This window comes from Chionomys nivalis, chromosome 4, assembly GCF_950005125.1.
Source record: "Chionomys nivalis chromosome 4, mChiNiv1.1, whole genome shotgun sequence".
Classification (NCBI taxonomy): domain Eukaryota; kingdom Metazoa; phylum Chordata; class Mammalia; order Rodentia; family Cricetidae; genus Chionomys; species Chionomys nivalis.
In genome coordinates, this window is record NC_080089.1 from 106,799,547 (window position 1) to 106,821,345 (window position 21,799).

The 21,799-nt window shown below is 48.6% G+C and overlaps 1 protein-coding gene across 2 annotated transcripts in view; it reads left to right on the top strand.

The window, feature by feature from the left end:
• Ccdc12 (coiled-coil domain containing 12) overlaps positions 1-21,799 on the top strand; it is a 57,170-nt gene that overhangs the window by 27,786 nt on the left and 7,585 nt on the right. Inside the window, exons 2-3 of one of the 2 annotated variants that reach the window (XM_057766659.1) lie at positions 9,449-9,516; positions 10,176-10,190. In XM_057766659.1, the coding sequence (XP_057622642.1) occupies positions 9,449-9,516; positions 10,176-10,190 (83 nt within the window). The remainder of the gene's footprint in view (positions 1-9,448; positions 9,517-10,175; positions 10,191-21,799) is intronic. The other variant, XM_057766660.1, reaches the window with a different exon arrangement.

Genomic DNA, 21,799 nt, shown 5'->3' on the forward strand with positions numbered 1-21,799 from the left:
AACACACTGATTTCCCCTGGGTTGTGACCTGCAGCACACAGTCGGTAGGAAACAGACTGATTTCCCCTGGGTTGTGACCTGCAGCACACATGCTCCACCAGTCACAGGCACCAGGCCCGTGGGTACAGACTGGTGAGACAAGTGTCAGAGGAGACCCTCAGACAGGAGCTCCCAGCAGCAGGTTGCCTTTGGGAACCCCAAAAGAAGAGCACAAGAGCCCAGTAGAATCAGTCCGCCTAGAAAAGTTAGAGCCTCTGTTGTGTACCCTGCATTCTCCTGCCAGTCTCTCAGCACTAAAGAGCCTACGGTTTCTGGTCCCTAGCACGGTGGTGTTCAGTCCAGGGCTTATCGCTCCATCTTCAGGGTGAGTCAGACTCCAGAGCCGCCCTACCCCGCTAAATACCTTTATAACGCAGCTCCCAGGGCCACCACACCCAACAGGAAGTCCCTCCACCCCATTATGAGATGGCTCTGGCTCTAGGGACAGGCAACAGGGTGCTGCTGTGGGACCTACCAGCATCTTCTTGCCCCTGCCTTGGGCACTGCATGACCATCTGCCTCTGTTTCCTTACCCTGACCTGAATTAAGAACTGCAGAGGCCCAAGCTCTCCTCTTAAGGGACTATAGTGTGGGGTGTTTGTTTTCATAGAAAGGGGAAGGATTTTGAGGCCTTGTTTTCTAATGTCTTTAAATTTTTATTTATGCACCTTTTTATTATGGAATAGGATGAGGGGTTGGTGTGTTCATGCCACCACGTGTGTGTGGAGGTCAGAGGACAACTTGCGGGAGCTTGTTCTCTCCTTGCACTAAGGATCTAACTCAGGACATCAGGCTTGTCCAGAAGCACCTTTACCCGCTGAGCCATGTTGCTAGCCCAAGGCCTTGTTTTTCTTGGTTGATACACAGAGGGCTAGTTCCCACGGAAATATACTGGGCTGATGAAGCATATCTGTCTGTACATTGAGAAGTGGTCTGCACTGTGAGCTGTTTCTGGTCTCCAGCAGCTTTGGGAATGGGGTAAGGGTGATGAGACATTCCATCAGCTGCTGGCACATCTCCCTCCGGGAAGTCAGAATCCCAGGCTTCGAAAAGCTGGGTTCTTAGAACATCTCAGGATGCCCTTGTTCTTGACTACTCAGTTCAGATCCTTCATCTTGAGTGCACTTGGCCCTGAGCACAGGTCCCAGCTCTCACTTTAACCTTCACCACCCTTTCAACTCACACCCTCAAGTAGCAGCTGGTTGGGGCAAGTCCAGGCTGGGAGTGGAGCGCTCACCTGGCGCTGGTGTCCTCTCCCTGCCAGTGTCATCAGAGACCTTGTCACCCCCTCCTGACCTCCTTAGGTCCCTGCAGGGCCAGCCATGGGGGTCTGCCCTACAGGCCATGACTACTTTTCCACTCCCAGGGATGCTTGCTCTCTTTAACTGTTTGGTACCTGCACCACGAGACATCTAGAATCAGGTTGAAGGGTCACCTCCCTCTCTGACAACACCTTTCCTGTTCCCCAATATACAAAACCCTCAGCAAAGCCTTCCTCACCAGGTCTGCACTTTGAGTACACTGGAGATCCGTAACCCTTTTCCTTCATCCATGACCCACCCAGAACACACAAAAAACTGGGGTTACAGAGATGGACTCTGTCTTAATAATCTGGGGGAAGGGATAGCAAGAAAAAAAAAAATGTATCTCCCCTCTCCTGTCTCCTATGTGTCTGGTTGAGGCTTGAACCTGAGGTCATCAGACAGCAGCATGGATGGAGCAGGAGTGCTCAGCTAATGAAGGCTCCTTCCAGGAAGAGGACATGACAAACCCATCAGGTGTGAGGAGCTCAGGTAGAGACGAACCCACGGCTCAATAAAGCTCTTGCTGTCTGGCATAGAGCAGGGCGGCGAAAGCCTGCAATCCCAGCACTCGTGATTACACTCAACTAAGTATCAGCACCCTGTTTGTTGCCGCCTGCTCCCTGAGACAGAGACCAATAGAGACAACATAGTTCCTAACAGATTTGACATCACTACAGGTCTCACAGATGCTGAAAGTGTGGGATTGGGGGGCGGGCGGTATTATAAGCTACTTTATACCAGCAAATTCAGTAATTTAGATGAACTGTCTAGTTGGTTTTGTTTCTCTTTCGACTTGAGAAATAGAGCAGTCGGGGAGATGGGTCATCAGTAAACTGCTTGCTGCATAAAGACCTTAGTTTGGTTCCCAGCACTTGTATAAAAAGCCGGACCTGAGCCAGCAACATGGCTCCATGGGTAAAGTCAGTTGCCACTAAGCCTGATGACTTGAATTCAATTCCTGGGGCCCATATGGTGCAAGGAAAGAAGAGATTCCCAAAAGGTTTCTTCCGCACATGCATGTACCCAGTAAATAAATAGTGCTGATAAATAAAACTAAAAAACTAGGCATGCTCTTGTGTGTCTATAATCTTAGTACTGAGGAAGCAAACACAGTTGACTACTTGGACTCGCTGGCTAGCTAGCTTAGCATATTTGGCAACAAGTTCCAGGCTTCTGAGAGATGTGTTTCAATAAAATAAGATTGACGGGGCTGCCAAAATGACTCAGCAGTTAAGAGCACTTGCTGTTCTAGCGGATCCCAGTTTGATTCCTAGAGCCATGGGTAGCTCATAACTATCTGCAGCTCCATTAATAAATACTAAAACAAAACAAAACCCCAAGGTGATGACCCTGAGCAATGATACCCAAGGTTGACATCTAGCTTCCACGTATGTACACAAAATCATATGCATTTACAGAAACACATGCAAAGACACACACACACACACAATTGTTTTTAAAATTGAACATCCTAACAGTCTAATCCAAAAATAATTTGACCGGGCTGGAGAGATGGCTCAGTGCTTAAGAGCATTGCCTGCTCTTCCAAGGGTCCTGAGTTCAATTCCCGGCAACCACATGGTGGCTCACAACCATCTGTAATAAGGTGCCCTCTTCTGGCCTGCAGACATACATACACACAGACAGAATATTGCATACATAATAAATAAATAAATGACGAAAAAAAACCAAAAATAATTTGACACATGATAATGAATGATGGTGGAATCGAATAGAAGACCCAGACTTTAACGCACAAACCTATGAACACCTGATTTTCGTTAAAGGAGCTAAAAGTATACAATGGAAAAAAGCATCTTCAACAAATTGTGCAAAACTGGATGTCAATCTGTAGAAGAATGAAAATAGATCCATATCTATCACCATGCACAAAAATCAAGTCCAAGCCGGGCGATGGTGGCGCACGCCTTTAATCCCAGCACTTGGGAGGCAGAGGCAGGCGGATCTCTGTGAGTTCGAGACCAGCCTGGTCTACAGAGCTAGTTCCAGGACAGGCTCCAAAAGCCACAGAGAAACCCTGTCTCGGAAAACCAAAAAAAAAAAAAAAAAAAAAAAAAAAAAATCAAGTCCAAGTGGATTAAAGACCTCAATATCAGTCCGAACACACTGAACTTGATAGAAGAGAAAGTGGGAAGTACTCTACAACACATGGGCACAGGAGACCACATCCTACGTATAACCCTAGCAACACAGACACTAAGGGCATCATTGAATAAATGGGACCTCCTGAGACTGAGAAGCTTTTGTAAAGCAAAGGACACTGTCACTAAGACAAAAAGGGAACCCACTGACTGGGAGAAGATCTTCACCAACCCTGCAACTGACAAAGGTCTGATCTCCCAAATATATAAAGAACTCAAGAAACTAGACCGCAAAAGGCTAATCAATCCAATTATAAAATGGGGCACTGAGCTGAACAGAGAATTCTCAACAGAAAAAGTTCAGATGGCCAAAAGACACTTAAGGTCATGTTCAACTTCCTTAGCGATCAGGGAAATGCAAATCAAGATAACTTTAAGATACCATCTTACACCTGTCAGAATGGCTAAAATAAAAAACACCAATGATAGCCTTTGCTGGAGACGTTGTGGAGAAAGGAGTACACTCATCCATTGCTGGTGGGAATGCAAAGTTGTGCAACCACTTTGGAAAGCAGTGTGGCGGTTTCTCAGGAAATTCGGCATCAACCTACCTCTGGACCCAGCAATACCACTCTTGGGAATATACCCAAGAGATGCCTTATCATACAACAAAAGTATATGCTCAACTTTGTTCATAGCAGCATTGTTTGTAATAGCCAGAACCTGGAAACAACCTAGATGCCCTTCAGTGGAAGAATGGATGAAGAAAGAATGGAATATATACATATTAGAGTACTACTCAGCAGTAAAAAAACAATGACTTTCTTGAATTTTGCATGCAAATGGACGGAAATAGAAAACACTATCCTGAGTGAGGTAAGCCAGACCCAAAAAGAGGAACATGGGATGTACTCACTCATATTTGGTTTCTAGCCATAAATAAAGGACATTGAGCCTATAATTCGTGATCCTAGAGAAGCTAAATAAGAAGGTGAACCCAAAGAAAAACATATAGGCATCCTCCTGAATATTAAACTTCATCAGGCGATGAAAGGAGACAGAGACAGAGTCCCACATTGGAGCACCGGACTGAAATCTCAAGGTCCAAATCAGGAGCAGAAGGAGAGAGAGCACGAGCAAGAAACTCAGGACCACGAGGGGTGCACCCACACACTGAGACAATGGGGATGTTTTATCAGGAACTCACCAAGGCCAGCTGGCCTGGGTCTGAAAAAGCATGGGATAAAACCGGACTTGCTGAACATAGCGGACAATGAGGACTACTGAGAACTCAAGAACAATGGCAATGGGTTTTGATCTTACTGCACGCACTGGCTTTGTGGGAGCCTAGGCAGTTTGGATGCTCACCTTACTAGACTGGGATGGAGGTGGGTGGTCCTTGGACTTCTCACAGGGCAGGGAACCCTGATTGCTCTTTGGGCTGACGAGGGAGGGGGAGTTGATTGGGGGAGGAGGAGGGAAATGGGAGGTGGTGGCGGGGAGGAGGCAGAAATCTTTAATAAATAAATAAGTTAATTAATTAAAAAAAGATAATGAATGATGGTAGAAAAGTATTAATTTTTTTTGTAATTAAGTTTTTCTAAGAGCAGAAACATAAAACAAAAACAAAAACGCTCTGGTTCATAACCTAGGGTAGTTTTTAAATTTTAAAATTAAAAAAATTCAGGGGTCATCCACCTTGGGGTTTTATTTTGTTTTGGTGTTTGTTTGTTTAATGTGTGTGCCCCAGTGTATTAGGTACTCTAGGAGCCTGCAGAAGTCAGAAGAGACTTTGGGACCCCCAGGAAATGGAGCTGCAGATGGTTGTGAGCTATCACGTGGCTGCTAGGAATCAAACCAGGATCCTCTAGAATTTTAAAATTGTAAAAGTTATGAATCCAGGGCTGGGTGTTTCTGACACCATTGGCACTTGTAACGAAGGCCCGAGTGTACAAGCTGTGTGCTCAGCTCCAAGGCCACCGTGAAGCCCCTCCAGGCAGCATGGGTGGGCAGTGCCAGAGACACCAAAAATTCAATGCATTTAATCTTGAATTACTTCTTAGTTATTGTGTATTTGCTAAATTTCCCATGTTTCCCACATTCGGTTATATGACCCCATACAGAGTCCTGATCCAGTTTAAGAAACTGGATTCTAGGTGGTGGCGCACGCCTTTAATCCCAGCACTCGGGAGGCAGAGGCAGGCGGATCTCTGTGAGTTCGAGACCAGCCTGGTCTGCAAGAGCTAGTTCCAGGACAGGCTCCAAAACCGCAGAGAAACCCTGTCTCCAAAAAACCAAAAAACCAAAAAAAAAAAAAAAAAAAGAAACTGGATTCTAGAGGAGAACGTTGTCTGCTAGTGAGGGTGGAGGAGAATGGCTGGGGACTTGGTTTTAAGGACCTGAGAGGGAGCGAGAATGGCTCCTAGGAGGGCTAGAGAGATGGCTCAGTGGTTAAGAGCACTTGCTACACTTCCAGAAGATCAGAGTTCGATTCCCAGCCCCCACATGGCTCACAACTATCTGAAACTCCAGTTCTAGGGGATCCAGTGCCCTCTTCTGGCTTCTGTGGGTATCAGGTACATACGTGCTGCACAGACATACATGTAGGCAAACACACACATGGGGTGGGGCTGGGCTAGACAGATGCCTCAGCAGGTAAGAGCTCTTGTTCTTGCAGAGCTGCTCACAACCATCTATAACTCCAGGTCAGGGGGATGTGACTTCCTCTTCTGACCTCTATGGGCCATAGGCACATATGTGTTGCACAAACATACATGCAAGCAAAAGCTCATAAATTGGAAGAAAAAAATGGAAAATGGGGCTTGGGAAGAAGGGGAAAGGTGGAGAAACTTGGGGAGAGTATGCGCCCAGGGTTAGGACACTGAGCTTGATTTAGGGAGTCTCATCATGGTTGTCTGGATGTGAAACTCCAAGGCCTCCTATATTTCTGGGTGTCCACTGGTGCCTTGGCCTGGACTTGGGCTGGCTATGGCTGGATCTGTGCACGTGGTTGTGCCTGAACCATGTGGGGATACAGGAAAGGTGGCTGAGGTCAGAGTCAATCATTAGGAAGTCAGTCCTGCTCTTGCTAGGCTGCCTGTCATTCTTGGCAAGAACTCTGGGGCCAGACCTGGAGGGCCATGATCCAGATCTGCTACATCACAGGCAGGTAGGTTCTGTGACCTTGGGCATCTCCTCACATTTTTTCCTACCTCTGATAGCCATTTATGAGTTATATGTGTATCGTCCCCCATGATGAACTGAGAACCTAAGATGAGCGCTCCTGTGATAACTCCAGTTCTGAACCCACTGCGTCTCTCAGGCTGGGGGTGAACTAGGCCAGGGTAGGGAGGATTCTGGCATCCTGGCAGAGGAGTGGGGTAGGGTGGGGCAGCAATGCCTGTGACCTAAGCCAGTATTAGCCATTATCCTCAGGAATGCTTGCTGTCCCACCTGAGAGTCACTCTTTAACGGGGAGGCCAGAGTACACCTGCCCCCACCTCTGTGCCCTATTTCTTTGTTCATCCACTGCTGTCACCCATGTGTGTCTGTCCTCGGCCTGTGGTCTCTGCTCTACTCAGCATCCCAGATGGGGGTCTTAACTGGTTGTTTGTAGACCACTGTTGCGCCTACTCGCCAGATGGCTAGGAGGTTTTAAAATGTCCCTTGGATATATGGCTGTTTTCTCACTTGTTAATGAGTAACTTGGCCCTTGCCAAGGCTCTTGAGTGTCTCTGGGGCTCTGGGAGGTGGCCTGTCTGACTGTTGGTTAGGAAGGGGCATGGTGTGAGCAAGACACTCCTCCCAGAGGCAGGTCTTTCCTACAGAGATGGTGCCCTCTTCTGTCAGCTGCACGGAACCCTTCCAGGGGGTGGGGGTGGGGACTGAGCTCTCTGTTCTGCTACTTGTATCCCGAGGAGCGGTTTGCTGGCCTCTTCCCTGGAGGCAAGCATTTCTGGGATTTGCTGTTAGGATGGAGCTCTTTTTAGAATATCTGCACACATTTACTCCCAACACTCAGGTGACTTGAAGCAGGTGAACCTTGATGAGTTTGGTGCCAGCCTGGTTGACATAGTGAGCTCCAGGCCAGCCAAGGCTACATAGTGAGACCTCGTCTCAAAAACAAAAAAGAAAGATCTCCAAAGAAAAAGAAAAAAAAAAGAAAAGAAAAAGAAAGAATATCTGCACCTCTGGCTGCTTTGTGGCAAGCCATTAGTCAGGGAGGGAGCCCATGCCAGCTCAGCTTCTGGAGGCCATCCTACCCTCTGAGCCACTCGGAGAATGCTAGCTCGTTTCTCAAGCCTGAACCTCTGTCTGTTTTTCAGTCCACACACTACCTTTGTTCAGGTTTTACCCTGGGAATTCTTCTCCCATCCTGTCTCTTTGTCCGAGGAAACCCAGATTCTCCCCTCTTTATGCCCAGAAAATCATGTTGTTTGTCTCATTTCCTTCCCACTGCCCCATCCCTAGGAGACCAAGCTGCTTGGGTTGAGGACAGAAATTATCTTGATGTGTTCTATTGTGGAAGGTTTTCAGTGAACAGGATCCATAGGTCATATGGCCAAGGAATGGCAGTGTCTGCCATTGCTTGGATCTCCAGGGTGAGCGCTGGTAGACAGTAACATGAAGCAGATGTCACCCAGAGGGAGGCAGCTGTTGGTGGCATACAGCATTTTCTAGGAGAGGAATCTAATGTCAGCTCTGTCATGTTCTCAGCCATCACAACAGGTTGCAGGTAGAAACTTCCAGGTTCCTTCTCAGAACACCACTCCAGCAGAGTTCACTGCCAGTAACAAAGTGAGTTTGACATCTTCTAGTGGGCTAACCTTAGCATGCAGGGTTTCTTCCTGGGCCTTGGTTCAAGCCCTAGACCTGTGGCATGGCTTTATTCATTTGCTTCTGTCCATGTGTACACACACCTGTGGTCAGTTTGTCCACAGGGCCAGTTAGTCCATCCATAGTGATATTGGGAAGAGAGGACCCAGGGGGTACTTCCTTCTGCAATAGGCAGAAGCAGCCTGGTGGTGCCCTTAAGTTGTGGTCCTCGGAGCACTTGGAGATAAACATGTCTTACATGAATGGGGGCTGGGCAGATTTATGGGCTGGTAAGGTGGCTCAGTGGGTCAAGGTGTTTGCCATCAAGGTTGGCAACCTGAACAGTCCCTGGAACCCACACCATAGAGGAAGAGAACCAACCCCTGAAAATTGTCCTAACCTCTTGAGACTTCTGGAAGTTGTCTTCTGACCTCCATGTGCTCTGTGGCATATATGTGCCCCTCTTTGTCTCCGTCTCTGTCTCTCTCTCACCACACACACACACACACACACACACAATGTAAGAAAAATTTTAAGCCTCTGTCTCCTTTAGTACATCACAGACCTGGGCAGTGAGTCTTGTTCCAAGCCTGGTCCAAGTTAGGTTTCTTCTGAAGGGATCCAAATGGTCTCTCTGGAGAGGTCTCTGGATTGGAAGGAATGCCAAAAGGCCTGAGTTCTCATCCTGCCCTAATGTTAGTGACCATCTTTCTCCCATCTCCCTCCAGCCCAGCACATGGTTCCTTCCATCCATATCCGTGAAGGTGACTGGTGGCCATCCAACTCTGACCAGCTTTGCATTCTTGTCAGCTCTTCCTGCTTGTCATCAAGGACATCCTTGTGTCTGGGATTGGGCTGGGATCATGGAGGGCTTTTTTATTGTTGTTGTTTTTTAATTTAATTTTATTTTGAGGCAAAGTTTCTCTGTAGCCCTGGCCGTCCTGGACCTCACTATGTAGACCAGGCTGGCTTTGATCTCACAGAGATTTGCCTGCTTCTGCCTCCTGAGTGCTGGGAGGGTTGTGGAGTTTTAAGTTCTGCCCAGGGAGGGAGCAGGGAAGAACAAGTCTCCTGTACCCACACCTCTCAGTCACCTGGCCCTGATTGTCATCCTCACCAGCTCCCCAGGTGACCTGGGCCACAGTAGGAGTGTTCTCCTTGAGCACTGGTTTTTTCTTTCTTTTCTAGGACAGGGACGATGGGGAGCCACAGACCAAGCAGCTCCGAGAAGAGGAGGAAGAAGATGGGAAGCACAGGTAGGCCTATGGGCTCCGGCCATGCCACACTGCCCTGCACTTCCCACCAGCATTTCCCCAGTGCTGAATTCAGAGCTGGACACCACTCTCTTGGGTGTCTTGTTCAGACCTGAAAAGATCAACTCTATCACTAGTTAGGACTGTCCCTATATATTCTGTATATGTCACCCTATATAAGATTTTTTCATTTACTGTCTAGTTCAATTCTGGTTCTCAACCTTCTTAACACTGTGAATCTTTAATTCAGTTCCTCATGTTGTGGTGATCTCCCAACCATAAAATTATTTTTATTGCTACTTCATAACTGTAATTTTGCTACTTTACAAATTATAATGCAAATATCTGTAATTGCTGGTGGACTTAGGTGACCCTGTGAAAGGGTCAGTCAATCCCAAACAACCCACAAGCAACCCAGAGGTTGAGAAATCCGGTCTAGCTCTTAGCTTGTGTTACATTCTAACTGTATATTACAGCTTTTAGTCTTGTCACTTTTAGCTTGTAAAGCTCTGGGCCACGTGGTCTACTCACATCTGCCTTCCCAGCCTGGATTTATCCTGCTTGTTTGTTTGTTGGCACAGGGGCTCCTTTAGTCCCAACTGGTCTCAGCTGTGTAGCCGAGGCAGGTCCTAAACGCCTGATCCTTCTGCTTTCTCTTCCAGGTGCCGGGATTGCAGGTGTGCACCACCCTTCCCAGCTTGGAATCACTCTGACACTAGTTTACACATGGAGCTTAGCTCCAGAGGCCACTCTTTCCTTCTTTCTGCTTGTGCTTCCCTTATAGTTAGAACATTTTTCTTGCTTTGTGAAATACTGTTGTCTGGTTGAACTGGTTTAAGTTGACTATGCTCAACCTATGTGGGGGCTTGGCCAGCCTTCTCTCATGGTGGCAGGCATGAGGTCTTCCTTCATCTTTCAGAAAGATGCAGGGAATTCTGCAGGAGCCAGCATGTAGAGGAGGGAATAGCTTTGAAGCTGATCTTCCATGACAGGACAGCCTAATGTCCCAGAAGTCATGTTCACCCTGTCCTGCTCAGTTCTCAGCTAGAATATGGATGTGGTTAGACTTTGCAGATGGCTTGGATTTCCTCTGTCCTGGCCAGCGTTTTTTGTGCACAGGTCCTACTGCTCAGAAGGTAGGCCTTGGTGTAGAAGGTAGGATGGCCCTGTGGGGAGGCAGAGCTCCCCAGAGGAAGCTGGACTGTCATACTGGAACAAGCCTCGCTGGGGTGAAGGAATGTCTCCGAGAGCAGGCCCTCTTCTCTGTCTTCATCTCCTGCAGCAATCAGGAAGCCTTTCATTTTGTCTTCTTGACAGTCCTTCAAGGTCCTTGCCATCTCTCTTGGGTTCAGAATATCGCCACAGCTCTCTATTCTGAGAGCCTTGTGATGGTGGTCTTCTCCACACTGAGCTATGTGGTTTTGGGAGCCCCTAGCACCTCGGGGCCTCTTTGCCCAGTGCTCCCAGACTTGTATGATTTGGGGGTAGATACCTACATGGTCTCCCGCATTCTTAGTCATGGGTTCTCAGTTGCTGGCTGGAGCCTCGAGTCTTTCTTCTGGGCTGCCTCTGATAACACTAGACAGTCTCTCTTCATCTCCCTCCTTGCTGAGAAAGAAGGGTCACTGGTGAGTGGTAAGCGGGTCAGTTAGCACGAGACTCGGCTGTTAGACCGTCACACTGCTGAATCTCAGAGGTGGTGCTGCAGCAAAGCAAAGGCAAGTTCAGAATTGAGACTAAATATAGAAATGATACATGCATGCATGCTATTCAGTTGAGGTAACTTCACAGCCTATCTGCTGGGTGCTATGTGGGGTGCTACCGTAGACACCTGGGAGGCAGCAGTAGGTGGTGGTGTACTCTAAAGGGACACAGGCTGTTTAGAAGAGGAAGTGTGATAAGCTGCTAGGTACCGTGAAAAAACAGTGTGAACATGGAGGGAGAGGTGGTGTGGATTAACACTAGTGAAGAGGCAAAGAAACTGGGTCCAAGTTGGCTTTAGCTGTTTGTAAGTGTGGTTTTATTTTTAAACAAAGATCAAAGGGGAGGGGCAGCCCATCTCACTGTACAGAGAAGTGGCTTCTCTTGACTGAAAGAGGGTGAGCACATGCGTTATGACCCTCTACCCTAACCAAGAAAGAAGAGGTGGGAGTGCTTAGTTCCAGGCTCCTGTGGGTAAAAGGTCCACCCTGTGAGGCCCGCTCACTCGCTAGGTTTGCAGAGGTTGTGCGTGTTAGAGCACTGGACATCTGTCCTTTTGTCCCGACAGCTAAGGACCAAGCGTGTCAGACACTGAATTAGGTTCTGCTTGAGCTCATTGTGATCGTGTTCTGCTTCGTGAATACCGTGCAGCTCGTCTGACTTGGGAATAGGGGGCAGTGGTTAGCAAGGAATTGCACTTTCCTTTGCGGCTCCCAGAGAAAAGCAGACCCTTAGGTCTCCAATACCTTCAGAGAGCACAGGGCTTGACCCAGGAAGGCAAGCTTGGGTCTTAGCCAGAGTAACAGGAGCCAGACCCTTGGCCTTAGCCCTAGACCAACGTGTTCGAGGCCTGAGCCCTTCAGGAAGGGTAGGTACTCAAGGCTGAAAGGGGCTCCAGCAGAGGCCTGTGGATTCCAGCAGACCAGATAGCCACAGTCTCCTTGGGGAGAAAGGGTGATCCTCAGCTTCATTGGAGGGCTGGCCTCTGAGACTGATCACTAGTGAACACGTTAACTTCTTGGGCCCCTTGGAGGTGAACAGTCTGCTTCTGTCCAGGTGAGCTGGAGGGCAAGCCTGGGGGACAGCAGCCCTGAGAGTCCTGTGGGAACAGTGTCTGCTTAGGTTCTCTTCAGCTGAGGGACAGGACAAGGCCTTGTGGAGAGCGTGCATTGAGTTAGACATGGAATTCAGAGGGTAGAATTTGGGTAGCTGGGCCCAGAGTCCTGCACCTGCTCTATGAGAGGGTGGGTAACGCAAGCCCTGGCTGGGCAGACATAGCTCGCTCTTCAACGCCTAGGATCTCTACTTGTGCTCCGTGGCCCCAGGTTTACACGCTGTCATGGAGGTACACCCTGGGAATGATGCTGAAGGACTCAGGTTCTGCGCCTGAGCTCCAGGCTGGATGCACAAGGCTGAGCTGTGCCTGGCGCCTCCTCATGCAGACTCTCACAGTGAGAAGGCCGTCTCTCTCTCACCTTCCTCCCTCACTGCTCTTTCTTCCTGACCCGGGCCTCCTCCTCAGCCATTCCATCACACGCTGCCACCCAGCTCTGAACTCTGACCACCAGATGACCCCAGGGACCTGCTGTCTGTGAGCACCTGTGTGCTGGCAAGAGCACAAGATTCACCTGGCCCAGTTCCCCTGCAGGTCACTTGGCACTGCTTGCCCAGGTCTGCTTGCCTTGACACTGCACAAACACTTGGCTGGTGGCCATTTCAGTTGATTCATATAACTAGATCATCATGCACTTTAAAAAAAAATTTATTTTCAGCAATAGGCCCTGAAAGAGTAGGACCCCAGCATATAGAGTGTACTTGGGGCCAGGGCCTGCAAATTACTAGCTCTTTGACTCTGGGGTGAGTCCCATTGCCTCATTGAGCCTCTGTGTCGTCAGCTGAACAACTGGGAAAGAAAGAAAACTGATGGGAAACCAACACCAGTGTGGGCTCTGAGGAGCAAGAAGACACCTGGAGGCCTCCCTCCCAGCAGGGTTCCCTACAAACACCGCTCAAATCCGCTTATCCCTTAGAGAACACATGTGCTAACGTTACGGCTAGGACAGTAGCTGGGGAAACAGCGAGGTGGGTGCATGGGAGTGGAAATGAGCATGTGTGGCCCAGAGAGGAAGGGGTGGGGCTGGTGCAGAACTTCACTTGCTTGGTAGATTATTTAGTCCTGGAAGTAAGCCATGTGACCTCATTTCACAGATTCAGCTGTCCAGCTAGAAACATTGCAAGGCCAGGGTTATGAAGCTGAGGAGCACTGGGGGCAGGCACTCCAGGGTCTCTGTCCCCACTTCCTGAGCCAGTTTGGTGTTCATGGCCTGCCCATAGGTGGACTCCTAGCTCCAGTCGCTGCCCAGTCGCCCCATAAGAATTTTTTCCAGAATTGTTTTGGCTGTTCTAGTCCTTTCTTTCCTTATAAACTTAACAGTCTAGCTGGGTGTTGGTGGCTCACACCCAGCATTCCAGCACTTGCAAGGCTGAGGCAGAAGGATTGTTGTGGCTACAGTATGATACTGTCTCTGAGTTCTTCTCTGCTCCTGCCCCCTTTAACAAGCAGCTTGTGAATGTCTACAAAGAAAAGAAAACGACTTGCTGGCATTTTTTATTAGAATTTCGTTGACTCAGTGGATCAGAAATTCTTTTTATTTTCTAGAATAACTCTTGTCTAATCCCCCCTACAAACAAACCTCTAGCAGGAAAGAGTGAACCCCAAGGTCATCAGGCTCAGGCCAGGCTTGTGGGGGCAGTGGGGGGGGCACCTCTGGCCCCCAGAGGTCACTGTGCTTTCTTTCCTGTCCCAGCCAGCCTCCTTGTGGCTAACCCTGCTGGGACATCTGGGGTTTACCATGGAGGCAGTCATCCCCAGGGCCCCTGCTTACTGCAGAGGTGTTGCTGGAAAACTGGCCTGAAAAAAGTGGTCTCTTGTCAGCTACCTTTGCTTCCTGAAGGCAAGTTCTCCCTGCTAGGCGCCTCCAGGTTCCACCTTGTAGAGGGTCTGTTGCAGTGGTTCCTAACCTGTGGGTCATGAACCCATTGGGGGAGAGGTATCAAAGACCCTTTCACTGAGGTCATATATCAGATATTTCCTTAAAGTTCACAAATAGTAGCAGTAGACATGAAGTAGCAGTTGAAATAATTGTATGGCTAGGTCACCACAACATGAGGAACTGTATTAAAGGGTCACAGCATTAGGAAGGTTGAGAACCATTGGTCTATGAAGTAGGATAGGGGAGGCACAAAATACTATATCTGACACAGGAGTACACCATGCCGAATGCCTAAACAAGTAAGTCCCAACAGCTTTCCAGCACCTTTGGATTCTGGTCTTTGTTGGATGTTGTGCTAGGACTCAAATCCCTGGCTCTGCTCACTCTACCATTGAACTGTATTCCCCACTCCTGGATTCAGGTCCCTAGATCCAACAGACCTCAGTGGTTTTCCCCTTGGAATTAGTGATCCACATTAGGGAGGACACTAGGCCGCTGCTCTGCCTTCCCCAGGGTAGAAAAGGTGGTCCCCAGTTCCATGTGTGTTTGACTCTTGAAGACAGTAATCCTGCCCTTCTGAGACCCAGCCCCAGGCTAGGTGCCTTTAGTCTGGCAAATGCTTTTGCATGTCAGTCCCAGGGTCCTTGCACCAAGGTGTGTCTTGGTGACCACAAGGGCTACTCCCACCTTCAGACTACAGGTACCCTGTCACCAAGCAGTGGGATGGCTCTGGTTCTCTTCTCTCACCAAAGCTACAACCTGGAAACAGCATGCAGTATCCCATTTTCTGACTTAATTCTCAGGAGCAGGCTGGGAATTAGGAAGAATAAATTAAGAAAGGACTTGTTTAAGACCAGCGGTGAAGCTGACTCACTGTGACCTGCAGTGGGCATGTGTAGGAGGACTGTGGGAGCTTCGCTGGGGCCTTCCCTTTCTGTTTGAGAAAAAAAAATCCTATCTTGTGTGTCACGATCTTCAGTGCTTTCAGAGTCGCTTTCTGAGTCTTCTGGCCTCTCCGGCTGGGTGTGGTGTATAGGTGGGGTAACTGCAGTCAGGCAGGTGAAGTCACTTGGCTAAAACCTCCCAACTGAAAGGCGGAAGGACTGACTCTGGGCCCCTCCCTGCATCCTATCTCATGCATAGGGTGGGAACAGTGAGCTCATGTAGGCTTCTGTGTCACCAGTGAGAAAATGAAGCCGCCCTGCCCTCTCCCTAGTCCCCATGCTGGACATGATCCTGCCCCACCCTCCTGACTTTCAGTGCTACTCCGCACAGGAACGAATCCGGACCCTGTTCTGCATCCCCTTGGTTCAGGTCAAGGGTGGACTAAAGGATGCAGCAGTCCTATAAAGAATCAGTCAGGCATCTGCAGGCCAGGGCAGCCTGCTGGGTGAGCACCACTTCCTCCCGCAGTGTTCTGTGGAATAAGGAGCACTGGACTTTGCAGGCTTTTCCTTGTATTCCTGTTGCCTGACTTCTTTTTGGGGAGACCTGATCAAACAGATAAGAGGCACCAGTGACAACAGAGCAAGTGTTCAGTCCTAGCCCAGCGTGCTGAACCTGCCCCTTTGTTGGACTTACTTGGATAAGAATGTGGGTGAGAGAGTACTCAAAGGAGCCTGGGTGACCCCACAACAATTGTGTCACTGACTAGGCCCACCCCAGCATGGTGGCCTCCCCATAGCTGCACAGATGAAGTTTCCCATCAACCTTCTGTGCACTGTAGCACTATCAGGACCGTGTGCTGCTGGCCGGAGTATATCCAGCTGGGAGGGGAGTCAGGAAGTGTTGTCTGGACTCTCAGGTGAGAGAATAGTGACCCTCCCCATGAGGACCATCAACAGGTACCATCTTAAGGGCTTCTTGGGGGTAATTACAACTGCTCTGCTTAAGATATAGTGGCTGTCATAACATCCACAATAGCTCCAGCCTTCTGGGCTTCAAGTAGCCATTGTGCCAGCTCTCATCTGTGAAGCCCTCTGTGAAATAAGCCCTCAACCTTATTTCTCTTTATCTTTGTCTTCATCTTCCTCCTCCTCTTCCTCCTTCTTTTTGTTTGTTTGTTTATTTGTTAGCTTTTTGTTTTGGGGCTGTCCTGGAACTTGCTGTGTTTAGTCCTAGACCAGGCTGGTCTTGAACTCAAGAGATTGCTGCCTCTGCCTCCCAAGTGCTTTGATTAAAGGCCTGAGCCACCACATCCAGCCTTATTTCTCCTCTTAAATTTAAATATATGTCTGTATACACACACACACACACACACACTTACACACTCTCTTGCTTTGTTTTGGGGTTTTTGAGACATTTCGTAGCCCTAGCTTGTTCTTGCTGTGTAATCACAGTGACCTCAGACTTCAGAGAGTCCTCTTGTGTGAACTTACAGGTGTGTGCCATCATACCTAGATTTAAATTTAAATTGCTGTTCAAGTATACATACAATTTTTTTTTAATTGTAGAAAATACAGATTAATGGGCAACTTATTGCGTCTCTCAGTACAAAAGGGCTAAGTATGTAGCTTAGTGAGCTCTTACATAGCCAAGCCGTAGTTTGATCCCAGCACAGAAAAATAAAGAGAAGGACAGATTGACACATTTGTGCTATCCTATTGTTTTATAAATGTTTATATAGAATATACTGATACAGAAAAATAAATTTCCTATGATGCCTTAATACTTCTAAGTACTGATTTATTTGTTAGCCCTTGATTTTAATATATCTGCTGTTTCAGAGGAACTATGAATGTATGCATGCGTGTGTCTGGGGATCACGCTCTCTACTATCCTGTTAGGCAAGAAGACTCTCACTGAACAACATCTCCAACCTGTCTTTCTTTCTTTCTTTCTTTCTTTCTTTCTTTCTTTCTTTCTTTCTTTCTTAAGATATATTTTTATTTTATGTGATGAAGATTTTGCCTACATGTATATATGTATATGCACCACATGCATGCAGTTCCAAGAAGGTCAGACGAGGATGTCAGATTCTCCTAGAACTGGAGTTATAACAGTTGTGGGTGCCGGGAACCAAGCCTGGGTCTTCTGTAAGAGTGGCAAGTGTTCTTATCCACTAACCCATCTCTTGTGCCTCTTTCTAATTCTTTTTTTTTTTTTTTTAAGATTTAGTTATTTTGTATACAATGTTCTGGCTGCATGTCTGCCTATACTCTAGAAGAGGGCACCAGATCTCATTACAGGTGGTTATGAGCCACCATGTGGTTGCTGGGAATTGAACTCAGGACCTCTGGAAGGAAAGTCAGCGCTCCTAACCTCTGAGCCATCTCTCCAGCCCTCTTTCTAATTCTTTAAATACCCATTAGCTGTGGATTTTCAGTGAGATGGGTAGAGAATTCAGCTAGTCAGTTAGAGAATGAGGGTGGGGTTCTGTATGGTGGTGCTCACTGGGCAGTCTGGCTGAACCAGTGACTAGCCTGGAATAGCTGCTGGCTCTTTATAAACCGTGCTCGGGTACGGTGTGCGCACCTGTAATCCTAGCACTCAGGGGGCTAAGGCAGAAGGTTGGGAGATTTCAAAGCCTGTAATTTGGGAAGACAGCTGTAGGCTGTCTCCTCTGCCTAGGAGTGACAGACACCACCACTGGCTCTTGTAAAGTTCCATTGCCTATCATGCAGCCACTTAATGTTCTGAAGGAAAACATTAAGCACCAGCGGCAGAAAACATACCTTTGTTTCCTGTTTGCCCTGTCCATGTTCTGATCTCATCTTGTATGTCACCTGTTCTGATTTTGGGGGGCCCTTTACAAGCGGCACTGTGATCACACCATCCTGAACTGGTCCCCTTCTCTGGAAGCGTGGTGGTCTGCCTCCCAGCTGTTGCTTCTGTTGCTTCCAGACACATCTGTGGAGGACATTTTGTTCCACTTGCCACTGTGGGTTACTGTTTGAATAGTGATCTTCCTAGGGTGGGATTGTGGGTCAAGGGTTTGGATACTCTCAGTCAGCCTCGAGAATACTATCTAAGATCGTTGCCTCTGCCTGTATTTCTGTGGTTCAGCAGGGTCTGTGGTCTCCAAGGCTTTGTTATTTATTTATATAGAGATGGGTGTGGGGGGGCCTTGGAGCTGGGGGTGTCTCTGTACTTTAGAGATTAAAAACGAGAGCCTTGAGGCTGGAGAGACGGTGCGGCAGGTCAGAGCACTTGTCGCTTCTCCAGGAGTTCTGTCCCCAGCACTTAGGCCGAGAAATTCACAACCCTCTGTAACTTCTACTCTCGGTATCCAGGCGCCGTCCTCTGACTCCTGAAGACATCCTCACATACATTACATACATTCACACGCACACGCACACACACACACACACACACAAGTTAAAAATTTTTTTTTTTAATGAAAGCTTTCTGTGGTTAGAATTGCTGTGTTGTCTCTGGGCATTTATCCTGTTTCTTACTGGCTTCTGAGGGGAACTGGATGATCAGGGGGACCAAGGTGACCTACTGAAGGCAGCCTTGACCTGTAAGCTTGCCATGAGGATTGGCTGACCCCGTCTTGGCCTCCCTCTGCAAGGGTCATGGCAGTGGGTAAGTGTGAAGTACCCTCAGGACCTGTGGGGAGAGAAGAGGGACTAATGCCCGACGGTAGGCAGGAAGCATGGTTGCTTGTTTGCCAATGGTAAGACTGGATCAGGTACATAATCTCAAAGTTTCCTTTCATTTTTGAGTTTACAGTCTACAAAGAACATTGATCTTCTCTAACTGCTTCCTGGCACATAGGAAGGTGTAAAAATAAAACACCCTAGGGTGTTTTAGGAGTGATTTCCCTTGAATCTCCAGGCTAGCCCCTGCCACTGGCCTGGAGTAAGAGCTTGCTGTGGTCACTGAGCCTGCCTCAGCACCATTCAGATCTTCTAGATGCTGGGGGAGGAGATAGGGGAAGTGGATACAAACACTGCCTGTTTTAGAAATGGACTCAATAGCTTGGACATTGCCCTGTGACTTGGCCATAAAGATTTGTAGACATTACTTAGAAGTAGGCCCCGTTGTGACCTAGCCACATTCCTACTTTGTATCTATGGGACACAGTGGCTTCTTAGCTTATTTCCTTCTGGTTGTACTCTTCTTTGGTTATTAAGGGCCTCTTAAAAAGTAAAGCTCTTCCCTTTACCCCATGAATTCCTTTCTCCTCCTGGAGGCAGCATAGGCTGAGTGCCAGAGCTTGTCGGGCAGAGCCTAAAGCCACATGTGTATAGCATGGCTGCCACCATGAAGGGAGGGGAACACATGTAGGGCAAAGAGGAACTCGAGAGGAGGTGGTTAGTGTCACCTTAGGGTAGGGACATTAGGGAAAGGAGCTAGAGACCAAGGGGGGTTGGTAAGGGAGACCTGAACCATGTGAAACTTAGAGAAACTTAGACTTAGGGGAAGAACCAGAACCCCTGGACCAGAGAGAGTGGAGAGACCTTGGGGTGGCCTTTTTGTCTGTTTTGTCTATAGGGAAATTATCAAGGCTCAGCTCAGGCACAGGCTGTCAAAGGAGAGGGGCCTTGTGGGAAGTTGAGTGCATGCGGCGCAGAGACGTTAGAAGCTCGGGGCTCACTGGTCTCTTGCCGACTGCTGTGGACCTTCTCTGCCACAGTCTGCCGTCCTGGACCAGCCTCACCTCACCCCTGCTGCCTCCTCCTTTCTTGTGTCCTGTAATCTGCTTACTTGGCTGGTTGTCTAAAGTAACCAGGTTACTGATTACTTCAGAAATTTTGGAAATTACAGAAAAGCAAGAATAGTTTTAAGAATCTCACACAGATGTAAACATGTGATTCTGTGCATTTCCCATCCCACAGGCAGACCTCCTTTGCAGCCATCCTTCCCAGTGGTTATGGAATGTCCGACCTCAGTACCGCAGCTGTCTAGGTACAGCTTTAGACATTGCTCTGAGGGATTCGTGCGTTTCAGCATTGGAATAGATTAAAGGAACACTGGGAAATACCTTCCCCCACTCCTGGCTTCTAAGTTGAGAGTCACTTCTAGGGCTGGCAACTTAGCTCTCTCCATGGGTAGAGCATTACTGGTAGACACATCCTTCCCAGCAGGTCTGTCTCTACACACCATTATCCCTTACACCATTGGCCAGTTTATAGCCTTCCTTTACTTTGCTCTTTGTGTGGTGTGTCTTGGCATTCATTCTAAAAAGGCCATAGAGAGTGTCCTCATTGTTCCTTTGACCTTGTGACATTCTTCCATTGGTCCAGTGTGGGGATCTGAAGAAGCCTTACGAGAATGTGTAAAGAGCCAGTGAAGCTCAGATTGTTGACATGGGTGTGACCATGGCAAGGACCAAAGCCTCAGACCCATAGGCATGGCAAAGCCTTTTCCAGGTGAGGCTGAGAGGGATGGCAAAGCTTTTCTCTGATCCCAGCTGGGACTACAAATGTAGGCAGCTGCATACAAACTAGGAGCTGCAGCTCCCTCCTCCCTGGTGTCTACAAGCAGCCCTACCTCACTAGCTCACTGCTCCCCACCAGCTGTGCAAAATGAGCACACAAGTTCTAGGTTGTGCAGTGCGCACATGCACAGTCCAGCTTATCCCAGCTTTTCTGTGTCTGCCCTTCCTTCATTCCCTGGTACCCCTAGTCAGGTCACACCCCAGTTATGTGGGACATGGCAGCACAGAGCCAGGATTCGTGTGACACACTTCCTCCCCTAGAAACGGACATGGCTCCAGCAAGGGGCTCTAACAGGACTCTGGCTTCTTCTGTTCTCTTCAAACAGAGGCTGGCTCTCCTCTGGCCTGGCTCTCCCACACCTTTACCTTCTGCTACGTGAAAGCTGGGATTTGGGGATCACCCCACACTTCCTGTGAACTCTTGCCCTGATAATTTGTCTCAGGAGTAGAAAGGATCCATGGAGCTGGACCCATCTTCTCCTTTTCCTGTGCAGGCTCCAGTCCTAGGCAGCTTCATACCCAGGTCCCAGCAGAAAGGGCTGTGGTGACCAGGAAGATAAGCCCGGCTCCTACTGGCCCAGTTTCCAGAGCTCACTAACTGTAGCAAGCTGGTGGAGACTAGACAACCGGGAGCAGCGCACGGGTAGAAAGGGGAAAGAGGCCCTTTGATTGTCCTCAGCTACTAGGAAAGTGTCCTGGTGACCCTGCTACCCTGTGGGCAACACAAAGACCATTTTCTATCTGCTGCATTCGCCAGCTGGGAGGGATACTAAGAGGCCTCGGCAGGCCAGGCCTGTGTGTGCTGGGTGGCCTGTTGCCAGCTGCATACAAGGCTTTGTCCCTTGTGCTGTGGATCTCCTTTGTTTTCATCCCGCCAGGTGGAGCTCTCAGGGCCAAAGAGCTTCTGAGCAGAAGCATGGGGATGAGATGTCTGTTCTAGAGGACCCTGCTGTAGTCAGTTAGGATGGCTTCAGCCTTTCACACCCGACCTCTGCAGAGATGGGTGACCTGGGCATCCACGTGGATACTAATGGTTTTCCATGTCTCAAAAGCATCAAAACCAAGATTTGGGCCCAGGTCACACTATTAAGGTCCAGGACTAGACCCCCCTTTCCCCAGCAGCTACTTATTCTATGTAGGGGCGAAGGAGTCAGAACCAGCAGTTGGCTCCCATGATCCCCAGAAGAATGGCCTCTCCGTGTGAGTG